This window comes from Melospiza melodia, chromosome 15 (genome assembly GCF_035770615.1).
Source record: "Melospiza melodia melodia isolate bMelMel2 chromosome 15, bMelMel2.pri, whole genome shotgun sequence".
Taxonomy (NCBI): domain Eukaryota; kingdom Metazoa; phylum Chordata; class Aves; order Passeriformes; family Passerellidae; genus Melospiza; species Melospiza melodia.
Genome location: NC_086208.1, coordinates 11,147,981 through 11,167,048, shown reverse-complemented (window position 1 = coordinate 11,167,048; position 19,068 = coordinate 11,147,981). Strand labels below are relative to the sequence as shown.

Below are 19,068 nucleotides of genomic sequence, written 5' to 3'. Positions count from 1 at the left end.
TTTGAAAAGAGAATGGTGAGTAGGTCTCCTGATAACAAAGGCATCATTTAAATTCTTTTTAAATGAAAACATTCTTTTTAAATGTTAAAAAGAATTATTTGATGTTCAGCTCCTTTAAACTGAAACTTTTTTAACTGATCCAGGATGTGATCAAGTGTTTCAAACTGTTCAAGCATATTCCCAGCATGAACCAGGCAGAGGACAGTGAGTTTGCTGAGAACACAAGAGCAAGGGCATCAGCCTGGTTTTGCATCTAGGTTTTCTGCAGTGCTGTGTATTGCTTTTATTCATTCATTTGGCTCTGTTATTGCAGTGCCTAAGATAAATAGCCTCACCCATGAACGTACACTGAGGGACTTAGGCGTAAGCATTTTCAATCAGCTGTTGGTTTTCCTGTTGACTCTGCGATAGGGTGTGTGCAGAGTGGGAAATCCTCATTCCTCAAGGTTGCTACATGGTCAAATCTGTGTCTGCTTTCACCTTGAATGCTCTCCATCGCCTTCTGCACTCTGTGCACTGCAAAGACAGTGTGTCATTTGTTTATCCTGCGATTTGGTCATGGCTCTTTAGGATGTAAATGTGCTCAGAGGAACATTTCAACTGTTTCTCTGATAACTGTACACTGTAAATAGCTGGTGATCCTGTTCTTAAACCTCAGAATGTGACGAGGGCATTGCCTTCAAAGGAAGACAGGAAGTGTTTAAGCTTGAGCATTAAAGAAGCCCTTTGGATGGCAAGAGCAGTTAGGCAGGAATAGACAATTAGTACCTGGGAAGGTCGCTGCCACAGCCACGCAGCACCCAGCGCAGGTTGGGCACGGTGTGAGTAGGGCTTGTGTAATACACACTCATGCAAAATGTACAAGATGAGATGGGATGATGCAGTTGATCTTTGATTGTATTTTTGGTGACACATGCTGGCTGCTCTGTGCCTGTTTGTGAGGGATGTGCCTGTGCTGCGGGCTCAGTGCTGAGCTCATGTGTGACACCAGAGCTGCTGCTCACTCCTCATTGACGTGGCAGCTCTTGGACCCTCTGCATCACTGGCAATTGCTTCCTGATGGTAATTTTGCCACCGGGGTCAGGATGAAAATGAAGATAATATTTTTAAAGAATGGATGCTCGAGGCGTTTCAGGATTTGTTTAGAAGGGAGGGATGCTGCTGGCTGACATCAGCAGGCGGGACAGGCTGCCTAATGACTCACAGGGGAGCAGGAGCCTCTGCTGTGTAGGTGTGCTGCATTTGTGGGCTTCAGTGTGAGGGCTAGCAAGAGCTCTAGCTGCAAAACAACAGGGCTTTGTCATGGAGCAAGAGTGTGCAGATTTGAGACAGGGGAATGAGGAAAGGAGGGTGATGGAGGTGTGAGCAGATAGCGCTGCTTGCTGTGCAGACCTGCTCCCTTCAGAGGCACCACGTCCTCCTTTCCTGCCTCCTCCATGCACTGATCTGATTTTATTTGTTTGACGTGGCTTATCAAAATGCAAGATTGTAAGAATTCCTGAAGGGACAAACCGTTTCCTTTCCATCTGGAAGTTTCGCTGCAGCCTACAGGATTTAGAAACTCAACCCTTCTGCGAGTCATAAAGAAGATTTCTGTAGAAGTTGCACTTTTCTGCCTGTGCATCAAGAGGCCTGGGAGAGCCCTCCAGAGCTGCCAGTGCTGTTCCCCATTAGCATTTTCATTATAATAATAATAATCCTGCAACTGCATTCTTATCAGGCAATGTTTCGTACCTCAGTGCAGGAAGACAGCAAAGGCCTCTGTGGAATACATTAAAAAATGCGTAGCCAGCTTGTAAAATATTTTTTTCCTAAAGCTGCTTCTGCTTGTACTGAGGCTCCTTCCTTGTGGAACTGTGAAATGGTGCTCTATGACTGCTTACTGTATAAATACTTGTTGTTTGCTTAATGCTTTGCAGCAGATTCTCCTCAGATATGGAACCACTATATTTCTTGGGGGTAAAAAAATACAAAATTTTAATCTTGCTTGGCTCTGAAGGGAAATCTTAATTTTATTTGTGGAGGTACGAGCATTTTATTTTTAGTATTTAAGTACTTATTGTTTCATCCCTGGAAAAAGGGCAGTGTAGCCAGAGCTGGGGAGTACTCAAAGCTTTTCCTTTTGAAAGGTACTGTACTTCAAGGTGCAGTCTCCCATCATAGTAATTGAGTTGCAATGACTGACTCAAGTTCTCTGCTGTTGGGAGTTGCTCTCTAATCTGGAACAGCAGCACTTTATTGTTGCCTTTGTTTCACTCCCTGGTTTTATCAGGCTTCTGTACTGCAGCTTCTCACTATGAATCTGTGGCACCCATCTGAAATGTCTCTCTGTAGTTGTTTGTGGGAACATACATTGTTTTGTGATATTGAAAATGTTTAATAAGAGCATTTGATAGAAGAGGGAGAAGTTCTTTGAGATGAGAAGTGCAGAATGTCCCCAGCCAGTACTCAGGGCTGCTTGGAGGATGCGTGGGACATGTGGGGAGAGTCTGGCACCTTTTTATCAGTTATTTCACAGACGGGGGTGTCTAAAGATGAGCTCTGTTCTGGTGGGTAGTTCAGACACTGGTGCAGAGATGGCAGCAGTGCAGTTGTCCCTGTGCCACCCAACCACCCCAACTCCTACAAATCACATAGATGAGTTTGCATGAATTACAGATTTAAAACTTGTTCCATGCCTCCAAGAGGCAGATTTGGCTTGCAGAGCTGATGACAATTGCCCTTGGAGGATCCCACGTTTTGGGATGGAGCAGTTTCTGGCGTGCAGGATGATGTGATGCCAATCCTGGAGGTGATGTTGTCAGTCCCCAGTAGCTTAACTTTCCCCCAGAGTGTCACTTTGGATTATTCTTCCACCATGTAGCATGTCCTGATGTGGAAGTGGCATTTCATAAATGAGAGCCACAAGGTGGTCAGTTTAATCTCCTTCCACCTTCATACAAAGGAGGTCTATGCACTTCACCCACTCCCTTGAACACTAACACAGTATATCTGCAGTTCCCTTTTTTCCCCTTCTTTTTTCTTTCCTCTCTTAATATTACTTGAGCTGAGTCTGTACCTCGTGTGGTCTGCACATAGGATGCACCTAAGCCCTTCCAGGTAAAGTCCTTACTTCTTACACCCTCATGTGGTCCAAACCCCCAATAAAAAACCCCAAAGCTGAAATACTCCTCCCTAACTTGCCAGGAGGTTTCTGCCCAGCCAGGACAGAAAGTGGGCAGTGCTCAGGAGCACAGTGTACAGCAAGGGCACAACTCCTGCCCTTGGGTGCACAAGGAGGAGATAAAAGTATCTTTGTACACAGTCCGTGTTAAATTCAGTGATTGTCATAATAATCCCCCCTCCTCCAGCTGTGATAGGGACAAATTTATTCTTTTATGAAACAATGAAGGAGGTTTAGTTGCCTAAAACTTTACAGCACACAGGTGAATGAGAGCTCTCTCTTTTCATGATTATTTTATGTTTGACAGCTGTTTGTCACTTTCATGGTCCATTACAGGAGATAGATAACCTTCTGTTGCCTGTTGTTTATAGAGGTGTTCCTCATAAACTTGTATTTAGTGTCTTCTAAAAATGTTCATTCATAAAACCCCATCTAATTTGGTTTATGGTCCTTTTAAAGAAGAGCAGAAATTGGCTTGACTGAGAACAGGGATCTGTCACTTCACTACACCCACCCAAATTCAAGGGGATGGAGCTGAAAGCTGGAGTCTGTAATCTCAGTTACAATGAAACACAATAGCTGTGAACAAGGACCAGATCCCACGCTCCAGGGAGGGAATTGTTGCTTTAGGAGTTATTTGGAATGGATGGGAAGCTGCTCATCTCCCAGGCAGATCCAGAAGTGTGTCTGTGCCCATGTTTCCCTGGGGAACTTTTCTTTCCCTTCTGTGCCTCTTTCACCTTCCCGTGTGCTTTGGAGCAGGAAAATTGGTATTTGTGCGCAATGAGAAATTCCCCTTTGTCTTTTGAGAGCTCCAAAGGACAAATAATGTCTTTAAAGTTTCCATGTGATCCTCCAAGACTTTCCCCAGACAGAAGGTTCTGAACATGTGTTTTCTGAGACCTTCAAAACTGCACATTATGGGAGATGCATCAGCTTTCAAGGACATGGCAGTGTGCAGCCTGGCTCTCCTAGCAATCCCTCTCGCCCTGCTTTTCCTCCCCAGACTTTTCTGCAGGGCTGTGGTTTTGCAGAGAGCTGCAGGCACAGCTTCCCTCACCAGCTGGACCCAGGCCTGGGGTAAACACTCTCCTGTGGCCGTGGTTACCTGCTTTTCCCTCCACAGGGAAGGTCTGCTCTGAATTTTTCAGCTGCAGAGTAATAATCCTGCATGTGTATTGTTCAGATCTTTGGGAGAACTTTTCTCCATTGAGTTAGAAATTAGCATTTCAAATTCTATGGGGGAGAAGTTGCCAAAGTTTTTTATATTTTAAGCTTAGAGTTTGGAAAGGAATCAAAATATCTAATCCACTTTGCATTCCCTGCTTGGTCTTTCCTCCCTGCCTTATGAATTGGCATCCTTGTCCTTTGGAGGGAGAGCAATATTGTGCAACTCTGTACAGCTTCTCTTGTGAAATACCAAAGTAATATTGCTGTGATCCCCAGCACCCTTCCCAATAGCTGTTAAATTAGCACAAGTGACACAAGGTTGTACTGGAAAGGGTTTATGCTCATCAGCTGCTTTGCAGGATGACCTCTGAATTATTGGCCAGAAGATAAAACAGACACACAACTGCTGGGAGCAGTTTGGGATAGTCCAGTGCTGTTATTCCACTAAAGAACAGCTGATTTCTGTGAGTTACACAGGTGGTCCAGACTTTGCACCTTGGAGTAAAGTTACTTTTCCCCCTCTTTTTCTTTTTCCATCTCCTTTTTGGCACACTTCCTTGCCCTGTGCTGAGGCTGGAGCTGCTGCCTGGGGGGACAGCCTGGCTGGAGCCCAGAGCCAGGTCAGTGCTGGCAGGGAGGCACATGGAAAAACACAGGGCTGCTCTGTGCTGTCCAGGGGGAAATGGGCAACTGAAACATTCTTTTGCTGCCTTCAGGGGTAGTAAAGCTTCCTTAAAAAAACCTGTGTTTAGCGAGACCTGTGAGAGAGGCCTTAAAAATGAAGTCGGTTTAATACTTCGGGTGCTAAAGTGTGAATGTGTGAAAAGCATAGTAAGAATTTCTCACCAGTTGGCACCTTGTCCTCAGTGGGTGAGCAAGTACTTGATCCATTCTGCATACCAACACCAGGCATTAATTTTAGATCACAGGCACTGTGAAGAGTGCAGTTTCCACCTCTTGACTTGCTGTATTTTACTTATGGCAAATAGGAAAACTGATACGTGAACTTTTTTTACCCCCAGCAAGGGAGGTGGCTGTTTCCACTAGCAAGGACTTTCCTATCATCAAAGTGTATGCAAAACAAATTACTGCAGAACACAAAACATTATTTTGAATCCTATTTTAAAACAAACAAATGTTCAGAATTTTGTTCTGGAAGCAAAGCAGAAAATCATTTAACTCATGTGATACGGGTTTAGTATTCTAGCATAAACATCTGTGGAGAATTTGAGCTGATTTTGCTCGGATTTGTTTGGTATAAATTAGCAGTAACTCAGAGCAGGAGAGAATCAGGTCTCCTGTGTGTATTCTCCCATTGTTCTGGAGGGTGGATCCATAACGCATAAAAGGGATGTGTAGCAGCCTGGTGTGTTCCATGGACAGCTGGAACATGCTGAGCCACTGAGGCAGCCCTGCAGAACTTTGCTATGGAAAATGGTTGGCAGTGAGCAGGGTGAGCCTCTGGTCACTGCTCAGCTGCTTTGGTTTGTTTCACAGCATTGCTGGGGCCTGGTTCTGTCCCCTCCTGGTTGATTTCTCTTTTGGGAGTACACATGGGGGTAGCAAAATGCATTTAGTGCATGTATAATCACAGAATGGTTTGGGTTGGAAGGTGTTTTAAAGGTCATCTGGTTCTAACCTTCCCATCTATCCTTCCACTAGACAAGGTTGCTCAAAGCCCCATCCAGCCTGGCCTTGGACACTTTCAGGGATGGGGCAGCCACAGCCTCTCTGAGCAGCCCATGTCAGTGCCCCACCACCCTCACAGGGAAGGATTTCTCCCTATTCAATCTAAACTTGTCCTCTTTCTGTTTAAAGCCATTCCCCCTTGTTCTTTCACTACATGTCCTTGTAAAGAATCCTTCTCCAGCTCTTTTGCATCCCTTTAGGTACTGAAAGGCTGAAAACTGAACTCTTCCAACCTGTCTCCAGATGACAGGTGCTCCATCCCTCTCATCATCTGTGTGTGTCCTCCTCTGGGCTCACTCCAACAGCTTCACATCCTTCTTATGCTGGGGATCCAGACCTGGATGCCATAGTCCAGGTGGGAGCAGGGAGAGGGGCAGAATCACCTCCCTTGACCTGTTTTTGGGATGACCCAGAGCGTGGTTGGCTTTCTGGGCTGCAGGTGCCCATTGCTGAGTCAGTCCTGCCCCAGGGATCCTGTGATCAGGGTTTGGGCAGTCCTCCACTGGATTCTCAGGGGGCAGGGCTGGCTATGTGGCTGCCTTTAAAAGTGGGACAATAACTTCAGAATCTCTTCAGCCAGAGGGAAGAGAAGGAATGAGAAGTACCAGGGAAAGGAAGAGTGCATGTCTCAGTGCTGGCAGAGAGTGGCACTGATCAGGGGCCGTGCAGAGCAGCAGAAATGAGCGCCCTGTGCTCCCGGAGCCCTGGGCCAGCACACAGCCAGCTCCATCAATATCCCCTGGGGCCCTGGGAGGGAGCCCAGCCCCAGCCTGCCCGCCCTGCCGGCCCTTTGTTTGTATCCACGTTCACAGAAAAATTATTTTAGCTCATCTCATCATTTTAAACATTTGGTAAGTGTTAATATACTTTCAGCTCAGTGGAAATAATCACCATATGGCTGTAAGATTTGCCATCTGTCCAGAGACGCTGGAATGCAATTAGTCCATGTAGTCCATTTATCAATCTATAAGTGACAATATTCACAGTCCTGGCAACTTGGGCTGCTGACAGAATCAGCACTTGCATGGGCCTACCTGTCTGCCCTTATTACATCAATATATAAATGAAATGGAAAAAATCCCATCATTCAGCTGTGTCCTTCACCCTTGACAGAAAGGAAAAAAGTCTATATTAGTGTAAATGAGACTGAGGAAATGGTATGCCTTAATTTTTGTAGCACTAATTGGATTTTTTAATGTCTAGTAGACCTTAATTTCATAAGGCAAAGCCAGATTTAAGTGCAGTCTTTCAATCAAAAAATACCAGCTGGACAGAGTATATCACAGGCAAAAAAAAAAAAAAAATACTATGTCCTCTCCTATTCTATTAATTTCTGAGGCACAAAAAGCTGAATTCTACAAACATGAGAAAAGTCATCATTAGCATCATGCAGGTAAGAATTAATTTCCAGGGTTTCTTGTTTGACTTCAGAAAAAGAGAGTTTTTCAGCACAGTGAATATATTTTTTTAAAAGGTCAAGGCCTTTTGGTTTTAAAACTATTAATGATCTGACATTTAAAGAGTTCTGACTTTTGACTGCTCTTGCCAATCTCTCCCCTGGCCTGTGTCCTAGCCTGGCCCCTCAGGACTGTCACCTCCTTAAAACCGGGGTTAAATTTGGAATAGCTAATGCATATCGAGAAAATAATTTGAATGTTTTATTTGGTTTTGCATATTACCCAAACTCATCTTGGATAATAAGTTTATAAAAGGCATGTGTGCTATGTTTTGTTTATTCTACAAATTTTCAGCCAGCCCACACTAATTTTTGAGACTCTGCTGACAGGAAAATACAATTTTTTTGTCGTATTTGCTTTTTAACTGTAGTTGTGGGACCTGCATAGCATGAAAAATGCTGATACTTGAAATTAAATCCTTTCATACCTCACATTTTGTATAACCTTTGCATAACCTACAAGGTTGGAGGCATTGACATGCAGAAATCAGAAGTGCCAGGGAACAGGTCTGTAGGGATCAGAAATAGGTGGCTGTTGGGGTTCAGGAAGGTCTGGGGTAAGTTCCCCCCAATATTACCTGCAAATAAATTTTGCAAATATATATTTGCAAATATATTGCACCTTGCAGTGCAAGCAGGTTCCAGGGATTTAGTTTTGTGGGATTTGTGGCAAGGGAAGTGGTGTTTTTTTTGCTTTGTACATACTGTGTTGCACATGAATAACCTGATGGTTGAGTTTTTCAGGTTAGTAGTTCTCTCTGAAACTCAGGAGATTGCCAGAGGATCCTCACTTTTGCACCAGGGCTGCTGACAGCTTTTTTATACCAACAAATAATGTACATATCTGAGATCTGTACTGTAAATCTGACGGCTGCAGATGGTGTTATATTTTTAAAGATCAAAGTGAACAATGTTAGCTTCTAAATGTTTGAAATTTCCTTTGTATTTTTAACTTGCAGCAGAAGAAATGTGTCATTCTGTTCCCTTATTGGCTGCTGGGAAATCCACAGTGCCAGGAGCTGTGTCCCCCAGTTGCTGAGAGAGCCTGTGTGCAAGCAGCAACCAAACACTGCCTGATGATTCTGTTGGTCTATTAAAATCACCAGAAAACGGGAATCTGCTTCTTTTCAGGTTGTCTGATGTAAGCAGCAGTGAGTGGGGACTGGGGCTGGCTCTGGCTGTGCCTCTTTGTGCCCAGCACCTTGCTCTGGGGTCCCTGTGAGCACAGGGGCTGTGCTTGCCCTGGAACCTCTCTTTCCTGTTTTTAATACACTGGCTTTGGTGCTCTTGGCCACATTTGGTGATTTTTTTTGTCTTTTGCACGATCTGCTCTAGATGGAGGCTGGTTTAAACCCATTTAAACGTGGCAGTGCTGGAATTGCTCTCAGCACAGGCAAGTCCACACCTGCACTGAGCACCCAGTGTGGGCATTGCTTTGCGTCCTTCTAATCTCTCACTGAGCAAATTGCTTAGCCTTTAATTGCTTTTAATTTTTACATCCTTAAGTTCCATTAAGGCCGTGCAGCCTTGCATTAAGCCATCTGTTGGCACCTTTTCCTTGCAGCGAGGGTGTTGCCAGCCCAGGGCACAGCCCTGTCCTGCCCCTGCTGCTGGCACGTGGTGGTGGCCACCAGGGCAAGCAGGGCCCTATCGTTCGCTTCTGACCTTACAGCTGGTGGAATTCCTTATTTGATCCTTCAGGCAGCAGATCAAAAAGAGTTATACAACTTGTTCTTTAAACTGAACCGATTGGCTTTTCTTTTTTTTTTTTCCTCCCCTAGTGTAAGTGGAAGAAAAGCCTCAGGGGAGAGCATTTGAATAGGGCATGGGAAAGCATATCAATAATTACATGCATGGATTAGTGCACAAAAGCACTCCCCTCCAAGGATTTGCTTAGTGCTGTGCTGTTTGAAATAATGGAGTGTTTAATCATATTATTTTGCAATACTGAGGCTTTGATTAAGCCACTGATTGAAATCAGCTTTTCAGATTGCTTTGTGTGGAGATATCCTCATCAGCCATGCAAATTCCTATAGCATGGGAGGGGAAAAAAGTCATAAAGATGCTGCCCTGGTGGTGTCAGTGGGTTTTACATGCACACACATGGTCTCACTCCAGTCTTCTGTTTGTAGGTATGGTGTGTTTTGATCATATATCCTCTGACATTTGCTCTCTTCATTTTGTAAATACACATGAAGTAGCCCATACAACCTCAAAGCACCCTGAGCCCTCTGCCATGCAGAAGTCCAAAGAATTAAAAATAGTAAAAAAGATTCCACTACTGCATTGAAGGAATTTTCTGCTTGTTTATAAAGGCAAAATAAATTCCTTCCCAAGGCCAGCTGCTTGGGGCAGACCTTGGTGCATGCAGGCATGCCCTGATCCAGAGCTGGCATCTGGGCCATCCCCTTGTGCCCCTGGGCTGTGCCAGGGTGGAAGCTTCAGGGGAGGGAGGGAATGTGCTCCTGAGACCCGCTCTCTCCACTCCAGGGTTTGCACCTGCAATTTACAATGGCATTTCTCCCTGAAATATTACAATGCCAGCATTGTGCTGCAGAGGAGGCTGTGCTGAAAGCATTAACTCCACTGGAGCTGGGGTGAATGCAGAGGATGTAATTTTTAACCAATTCAGAGCAATGGGATGGCTTTGGGGACTGTTCATGTGCTGATCCAGCTTCATTTGTCATGAGGGTGGGAGAGGTGCTGGCTGTACACAGTACAAGTGTTTTTCCTATTTTCAGAGTTTGAACTCACACCTTTGCAAAAGGGAGGGTGGTAACATTACCGAGGTGCAGATTTATGGATCCCCTTTAAATGTCTCCTCAGAAAAAAGACTCTGAAATGATCAGTTACACCACCAGTTTTGTACACACGTGCCTCAACTTGTTTTTTTCCAATAAGTAACCTTACCTATGGAGGCTTAGTTCAGAGTCCTCTCAGTGCCTGTCACTTGTGTATGAGTGTTTATTCACAGTGTCTTGAAAGGTTAATAGACCTCTGGAGATGATCCCAAAATAAAGTGTGAGCTTCCTCAGTGCCCAAGATAAGCCTTTTAATTTGGATATTGGCTTGGTAAAGGCGCAGTGGTGTTGTGAGACCTCACAGATGGTACAATGATTTTCATACTGAGAGCTTTTTTCCTGAAGATTTGTTCTTTTTGGATTTACTGAGCTGCAAATCAAAAATGAGCTTAATTGATGTCTGTGCTTTTAACAGACAATTCTTTAGCTAGCTACTTTTATTCTAATTTTTTTTTGTCTAAGTAACTGGAACTATTATGTTCCCTAAAAATGCAAGAAGCACTTTTGCTAATTATATTCTGTTGAAATAATAATGCCTGTAAATGAAAAGAGCTAAAAAGATGGATTTTTTTGCACAAATTTCATATATTTCTGCAGGTGAGTTGATATCAAATTTAATATCAAGTGGGCACCAGAGAATCATGACCGGGTATTTGAACGAGTTGCATGACCTTGCTCTTGATTAACACTGCTGCCAGATTCAGCACTTCAGCCACATTATGAGGAGCTTGGTCTGCTCGTAAAATAAGAATTTCAAGACTGAAAAGAAGAACTTTGAGTAATTTTTATTTTAAAAACAGCTGTTTGTTTCTCATTCTTTCTCTTTTAGAGGCAGTGTAATTTTTGTCCCAGCAGCCAGGGTTTTACAGAAGTCATTCCCTGTGCCTTCCACCACTTTGGGAGGGAATTCCACCTGGGAGCACAAGGCTTGACTGGCAAGTACTGACAATGGCACTTTCAGAGGTGCCTGCATGATTTTAGGGGTTTTTTTTATAAAGAGAATAAAGAGCAGCAAAGCCTGGGTGCAATTGCCCACTTCTAGCCCAGCCCATCACTCTAGGCCAGTTCTCCCACCCTCATTTACAACTGATAGTAAATCCTCCCTCTCTCTCAGCTCTTTACTGCTCAGGGTTATGTCTCCATCCTTACAAGTCATTTTTGCTGTGGGAATGAGTGTGAGGAGGAGGAGGAAGGATTGTTTGCACTGCAGGAGCAATGGGAGCTGCACCCATCCCGCCTTCCTGCGCAGTGAGGAGGAGCAGCTGTCAATGCTCTGAGAGCTTCCCTCTGCTCTGCACAGATATTATTCTTTTTTGTTGAGTGGTGAATGTTCAGCTGTTGATTCAGCCTTTTGAATTCACATAGCCAAAAGCTGCCCTGGGTAGATGTGGTATAAAAATGCCCTGCAATGGCAGTGAGAGCAGAGCTGCAGAGAGGAGGGGAGGTGATGGATTCTATTTCCAGGCTTGCTGGTGGCTCTGTTATCCTGGGATGCCATCTCGCTCTCCAAGGCTGTTTCCTCAGGTGTAAAATGGAGCCATTACCCACCTGCTCTCCTCATGCTGGGTTTTGCACCCTTGCAAGTTGCAGCAGGCTCTGATTGCTGTGCTGTGCCCTGGCAGGCAGCCCCAGAGCCTGCCCGTGGCAGCTGATGGGGGCTGAGTGACCTGGATTCATTGGCATATGGCATTTGGGAAGGGAATGAGCTGCCTGCTCTCCTTGTGCCAGTCTGCTGCTGCCACATCCCAAAATGGCTCAGATTTAGTGTCTGCCTCTCCCCAGCCCTGTGTGCTGCCCGTGCTGAGTGAGCCCAGGCCATGAGCTGGCACTGATGGGTGTGGAGGTGCCAGGAGCTCAGCACTGGGCTGAGACAGCTGAATTTGCTGGGTTTGTAGCACAGGGGGATGCTTGTCTTGACTGGAGTGTGTGCAGGGGGTGTGAGGTCAGAAGAGGTCCTTTATCTTCATCCTTGGTCATCATTGAGAAACTCATTTGTGTGGTTCTCTTTTTTTTTTTTCCGGCAAATATTTGATCCAAGATGGCACAAGTGTTGAATGCACAGAGGTAACAGGTTGGAGGGTAATGAACCCTAATTTTGGCTTGGAGCAAAGATTAATATTGTGTATAAACTGCAGCCACTGTGCTAATTGCTGTGTGTGACACCATGAACTGCAACTTCTCCCCACAGCAGCTCTGTCATCATCCCAGGTCTGCCTTTACTTCAATTTTGGTGTTTTGGGGAGAGGGGTTGGTTGTTTTTCCAAGTTTGAGATGTGTGTGTATACACAAGTGAGAAGAGTTAATACACAAACTATTTTCACAGGTAATTTTTAGGCATTGTAATGGGCCTGGACTTTCATCAAGATGAGTATTTCAAATAGGAGAAAAATCTCCATCCATGATCTGAATAAATACAAATGGCACTGCAAACTACAATATATGTACATAGAGGGTTAATTCTTTTCAGTACAGGCAGTAGTAGCAATGTTCAATCTAAATAACTTGGCACCAGTTTTATCATGTTCTGTTTAGCAGTACAGATTTTTGTTTCATGACCAGTGATGAGGGATATATCACAAAGTAGGATTTTGCATTTGCTTCTACTCTTTTCTCTTGAGAGATCCTCATTATCTAATACTTGTTACAGCAAATCACTGCAGATCTGCTGGCACTGTCAGGTATGATAAACTCAACGTGTGCATGATGCTGGGCTGCAGCAGGAAGCACCACGTTCCAAAATCTCTGCAGGCATCTGCATCCTCCACCAAATGGCAGATATATGAAGATATGTGCTTTTAAAAAATATTTTTATTTCAATTGGGCAGTTAATGCAAAGTTGTCTACAGTTAGTGTGGAGAGAGCACAAATAATCCTGGACTGTAAAACAGAAATCCTTATCCCAGAGATGTTAAGTGATCTGCTAGTCAAAGTTTTAAAAAAATGTGTAATTAGTGGTTTTGCCTCTGGTGGAGTACCAGAGCTCCTGTCACAAACATACTTGATGTTCCAGATCCTACAAAGATTATTTTGTCCCAGTTTCTTCATGGCCAGTGCATCCCCCTGATGTGCACTGGGCACTTGGTGCATTTGAACGTGTCTGGGTGCTGATCCCACAGGAGTTTTATTTGTTTTATTTACTAGCAGGAAGGATTGCTGTAGCACAGAAGTGTTCAGTGATCAGTGCCTGGTCAGGAGCTGGTTCCAGCATCCCTGGCTGTCCCAGGTGCCACCAGCTGGAGCTGGCTGTGTCACAGCTCCCTTGGCCACCAGCATCCCACAGCCCAGAGGATGCTGGCTGCCACCAGCAGGGACTCTTTACAGCTGAAGTGATTTAAATCACTGGTTGTGCTCATGATCAAGTGATAAACAAGGAAATTTGAATTAAATAATTTGAACTTTTCCTAAGTGAGAGCTCATTGCCGTTGATTAGGAAGAGTGATACAAAACACATGGCTTGCAGCTAGTCACCCACTTGTGAAATTTGGCATGGTTGTATATTAACCAGAAAGTGATACTGTATCTGACACAGCTGCGAAGCACTTGGTTAGCTCGAGAATCTTATGGCTTGCTTGTTAAATTCTTTGGAAAAGGTTAATGACATTAGAGGAGAGTGGTTGTTTTTTACTTGAGATTTCACTCTTATGAAGCAAGGACAGAAATTAAAGGTCGACTAAAATGTGTAAAACCATGAGTTGAAAATTGCAATTATATTTATAAAACATGCTTGCCAGATTTAATAATGAAAATGCATTTTCTGTCTTAAATTATATTACCAGATAAAGAATTATTAGGTGTGATTTTCTACTTTTCCTGTTCAACTTTTCGAGCAGCTTTACTCTGAGCAGTGGATATTGCTGTCAAATTGATTTTTAAACAGTTGGGGTTTTTTAAAGAGTATTTAATCAATCATTAACAACTTTGGTTAAAATTCATGAGATTTTAAATATTCATAAATTCTCTCTGCCTTCATGTGAGGGTCCAAGCCCGGCTGGCAGGGCTGCTGCTCCCCAGGCAAGCTGGCAGCTCGCACGAGGAGCAGCTCACAGGGCTCAAACAGGCACAGTGTGCTCTGCAGTCTCAGGTCAGCATTGCTGTTAGTTTATCACAAAAGCTGATAAACCTCTGATAAAATGGAAGGGAAAGGAACCCTGGGAGATGAAGTCATTCCTTCACCAGTAAAGTGCTTTCTTGAACGTAGAAAAGTTACAAGTAAGGCAGAGTAATCATTCTCAGTTTGGAGCTATGTAGGACCATGGTGGAGGGTTTTAAAAGTACCTAATTTTGTGTTTCCCTTGAAAATTGAGTGCCATGGTTTCACAGTTGCCTGAGTGTGCTTCAGCGGTCAGAGGGGTTTGGGATGCAGTGGGTGTTTCCCCTGTGCTGAAGCTGTGTCTGGAGTTTGGTGGCTTTGCCATCCTGCTGTGCTGTGGGAGCGTGGTGGCACCAGCTGAATCGTGGGCTCTTAGGGCTCCTTGGGGCACAGAACTGCAGCAGGCCACACACAGCCACAGAAATGCATCTTCTTTTCTTAATTATTATAAAGCAACACCAGGAAATGCAGGATGTTGTGTTCTGGGGGTGTTTCCTCTTCTTCAGAGGGTCAGAAATTAGTCTGGGGGCTTTGCTGACCTGTAGAGCCACCTCTGGAAGGCCAGGGGCATGTGGAGCATCCCACTGGCCCTTCCAAATCTGAGTCACAACTAAAGGTCAACCCATCAGCTGCCTCAAATGATTTAAAATGTTTCAGTTTGGACATTGCATTTTCTTATTTTTTAATAATTTATCAACTAGCACGCTATCACTATGACACAGAAAGACAAAATGCAGGTGGGCTTTTTTGTTGCTGATAATCATAGGAATAGAAACAGAGGTTTTGCCTGTATTTCTTAATGAAAGAATGAATGGAAATGTGGATATTTGCACCTCTGAGCTTCACTATCCATTGATTTATCCGCCTGGATGGATGTGTACAGCTCCTGTTTCAACAGCAGCAGCTTCAGTCAAGATTCCTGAACAAATAGGTAGATAATAGTGGGGACTTTGCCTTCATTCTGCTTTTATTGTCTCCAGATTTACTTTATATGCTTACTGCCCCTGCTGCAGAGCAGCCAGGCACAGTTCTAACAGGGTTTTCTGGTGTAGTTAAGAAAATGTAACAGAATTAAAGTTGTTTGTAGAATAGGTTTTTATGGAGGAAAATTCCTAGCATTTAGAGTAAAATATTGGGTTGTACTACCTTGGTTTTAGTAGAGTCAACTGAAAATACAGAACTTTTTAAAGGCAAAAAAATTCCAAAAATATTTTTTCAAGTAATGTACATTTTTAAAGAGAGTAAACAGCTTGGGGGAAACTTCCCCTCCTAATTTATTACAGGCAAACTCCATGGCCTCTGTAGGCAATGCCAATCCTGTGTAATGGATAAGCAAAGTGTTTAAAATGTTAAGGAAAGCTGCCCCTTCTTTCCACCCAGCTGAGGATGGCATCGATACTGGCCTGTGAAATGAGAGCTGGCTTCAGCAAGGTACTGATAAGGGAGAACTGAAGCAAATGCTACTCTGACAGCTGTAATATGACAGTCCCATTGTCATTGCAATTTATTTTGAGTAAGTATTTTACATGGTTCAGCACAGCTGTCTGTCCAGAAACCTGCAAGCCCCTGGAAAAATGTAGAACTTTGTGCAAGTCTTGCAAGGAGAAAACCACTCTTTCATTTTCTTCTTTCTGAGGCCTTGCTGGGCTTTACAAGTTCACTCCTTCTTTCCTGAGCTAATTGTACTCTTAAATCACTTCATTTGTTTGATATTTGCAAATTTACTGCCCTCGATTTTAATTTAAATTTCTGGGTGGTAGCTCCATTGCAGTACCATTGGTTTTGGATCCTGTAGTAATTCTGTCAATTACCTATTCATGATGTAATATTTTGTATATATCAAGAATATATTGAGTGGTACACTTAATATAAAACATTATATAATGTAGCTTTTAAAAACCCAAAGCATGAAAATGCATATAACAACTCAGTAGAGCTTGCTTTGCAGCTCACTTCTACTGCTAAACTTGGATTAAAGATATGGTTGGTGGTGAATTTAGTTTTATGGCATTTAAGAAAGGCTTAATTCTGATCTTTAACCTAGATGACTTTGTATGTATCACATTTGGTTCTTTTGGTCCTGAGTCTTCTCTACTTTTCTGTGTGATTTGCTTGGTCAAACACTGAAGGTAAAACAAAACCCCTCCATTGTGTGCACAAATATTGAGGAGAAAGAAGCTGGTGTTTGGGATCAGGATTTTGGGGTGCTGCATCACCCACTGAGAGCTGAAAAGGCAATGTCTGCATCACCACTGGAGTTTGGTTCTGTTTCCTTTCCCTCTCACTTCCCAGGTTGATTGACTGGTTTGCATCTAATGAAATTTTCATGCACATCCACAGAACAGTGGGATTCTGAGGAGAGAGATGAATATTTCAGTAATTATCCCATGCCTGTGTGTCACTGGGGTCCTTGGTGCACCCACACAGGAGCCCTGGCTGTAGGTAGCAGTTCACAGGGATTTCAGCAGGGGTAAATCCAGCTGTGGGGGTTTGCTTTCACAGGAATGGCAGCAGGAGCAAATCCAGCTGTGGGGGTTTGCTTTCACAGGAATGGCAGCAGGGGTAAATCCAGCTGTGGGGGTTTGCTGCCTTTGGCAAAATATGAGAATGGGGAAAGAAAGAAAGAATGCATGCGAATGTCCTTTCCTGGAAATAAGTATTTTGAGGAATAGATGGGTACTGAGGTAATTTAGCATGGGGAGAAAGAAGCCAGTTTTTTCTTGGGCTATGGCAGTAACTTTAGGATGCTGAATGTCACTGAGTGGTGCCAAGGAGAGGTGCTCAAGGCTGGAGTGTGGCTGGGCAGTGTCACTGCTCTGTCTTTGCTTTTGGGGCATTGCCAGGTGCTCTCTGCCTTGTGCTTTCGGGCTGGGCTGCTGGGACGTTTCACCTTCCGCAGACTCATGCATCCATTTCTCCTGTCCCTGTTCCAGAGAACAGCCCATCTTCACCACCAGAGCCCATGTCTTCCAGATTGACCCCAGCACGAAGAAGAACTGGGTTCCTGCCAGCAAGCAGGCTGTGACTGTTTCCTACTTCTACGACAGCACGAGGAACAGCTACCGGATAATCAGCGTGGATGGAGCCAAGGTAGGAGCTGGTACCTGGTGTGTGTCTGTGCAGTGTGGCATGTCAGCCCTGCCTGAGCACACTCTGGGGCTCATTTAATATTATAAACACTCCTTTTTTATATAATCCACCAAGGAGATTTACAGTGATAATTGGAAAAACACAGGGCACCCTAAAAGTGATTTTGCCCTGCTTAGTTGATTTTATTTCTGATGAGTTTGGCTTCATGATAAGTGAGCTGAGAACTTTTAAGTGTCCAAATTGAGTCAGTAGCATGCTATCTGAAAAAGCCAACTATGTCAGGCTGAGGCCTTTTTGGTGATAAAAGTGTTCTTTTTTAAAAGAAACAAGGAGACATGCCTGAAGACTATAGCTTTTAATGTAAATGTCAACTGCATTTTTGCTTTTGTCTGGCTGAACTATTTACTACTTAATTTATTAGTAAAGTAGTAACTATTTAGTACTTAATTTTCTTAAGCTTTGGCACTGGACTTCATCAGCCTTAGGTGACAAGTTAGGCATGACGGTTCTTCCCCCAACCTTTTTTGTTAATTTGTTTTGCATTACCAGAGAGTGTGCTCAAGTATTTGCTGTAAGAATCCAAATAAGTTGGTCTGAATAGGTTGGTCAGTTTTTATTACAAACCACATTTATCCCTCTGATTAGTCCCTCCAAAGTCACTTGGTGGGTGACAACTTTCCCCTGGCAGACCCCAGTCAGAGGTATAAATGAAAATATTTTGCTCATGTACAACAATCATCGGTCATTTCTGTCAGAGCACAAACCACAGGGTAACAAGATGAGTTTACAGCCTGTTTATCTGTGTTCCTGTTTGGATAAGGATGTTAAAATATCACTGTTCTGGGAGATAGAGATCACAGAAATCATCCCTTAATAAAGCTTTTCTATTTGTCATGCCTATTTCACATACTTGTTTTTCCAAACATCTCCTGTGCTATATTTGGTTACATATTGGCTTATAAATCTGCCATACTGCCTGCTTTAATTGATGGTAATGTTTCATTGACACCAGTACAGCATTAATATCTCCCCATCAGGAAGCTGTTTGTGCCAGTGAGTTAATTCCCAGGAATTCTGCAGTTTGCAGCAGCCCACACAGCCCCTGGGGGAAGCTGAGCCCCCCAGATTTCCTTGTGCTGGTGGCTTTACAAGCCCTGGCAAGTGCAATTTCCAAGCCAGAGCTGCTGCACTCACAGCAGTGGCTGGCTTGATTTGTGGCTGTGCATGCATGCATTAAGACCAATTAATGAAAACAAAGTAATTACAGTGTGTCGGCGGGGGGGGACTGCAGGGGCAGCGTGTGGCCACAGCCAGAGGTCCTGCCCAGAACTGTAAAATGTGTGCACAGAACAAGCTGGGCACCCAAGCTTTGCTCTGCCACCTGCTCAGGAGACACTCAGAGGGAACATTCACCCCCTGTCCCCTGTTTTAATGTGTCCCAGAAGAAGGTGAGCTTGCCATGATTAGAATTCTCCCCTGGGGCTTCCCAAGCAAGAATCAATTGCTGGCCACATAAATTATTCCTCTTGTATTGAATCTTTGCTGGTTAAGGAACAGGTCAAGAATAGATGTTACCTTCATGCTCACCTCTGGAGAGTCCTGTGACCCT

The 19,068-nt window shown here is 43.9% G+C and overlaps 1 protein-coding gene across 4 annotated transcripts in view; it reads left to right on the top strand.

Annotated features, from left to right (window-relative positions):
* The window catches only part of HOMER2 (homer scaffold protein 2), a 53,841-nt gene that overhangs the window by 4,918 nt on the left and 29,855 nt on the right, over window positions 1-19,068 (top strand). For all 4 annotated transcript variants that reach the window (XM_063169793.1, XM_063169791.1, XM_063169792.1 and 1 more), the window contains exon 2: window positions 17,303-17,459. In XM_063169793.1, the coding sequence (XP_063025863.1) occupies window positions 17,303-17,459 (157 nt within the window). The remainder of the gene's footprint in view (window positions 1-17,302; window positions 17,460-19,068) is intronic.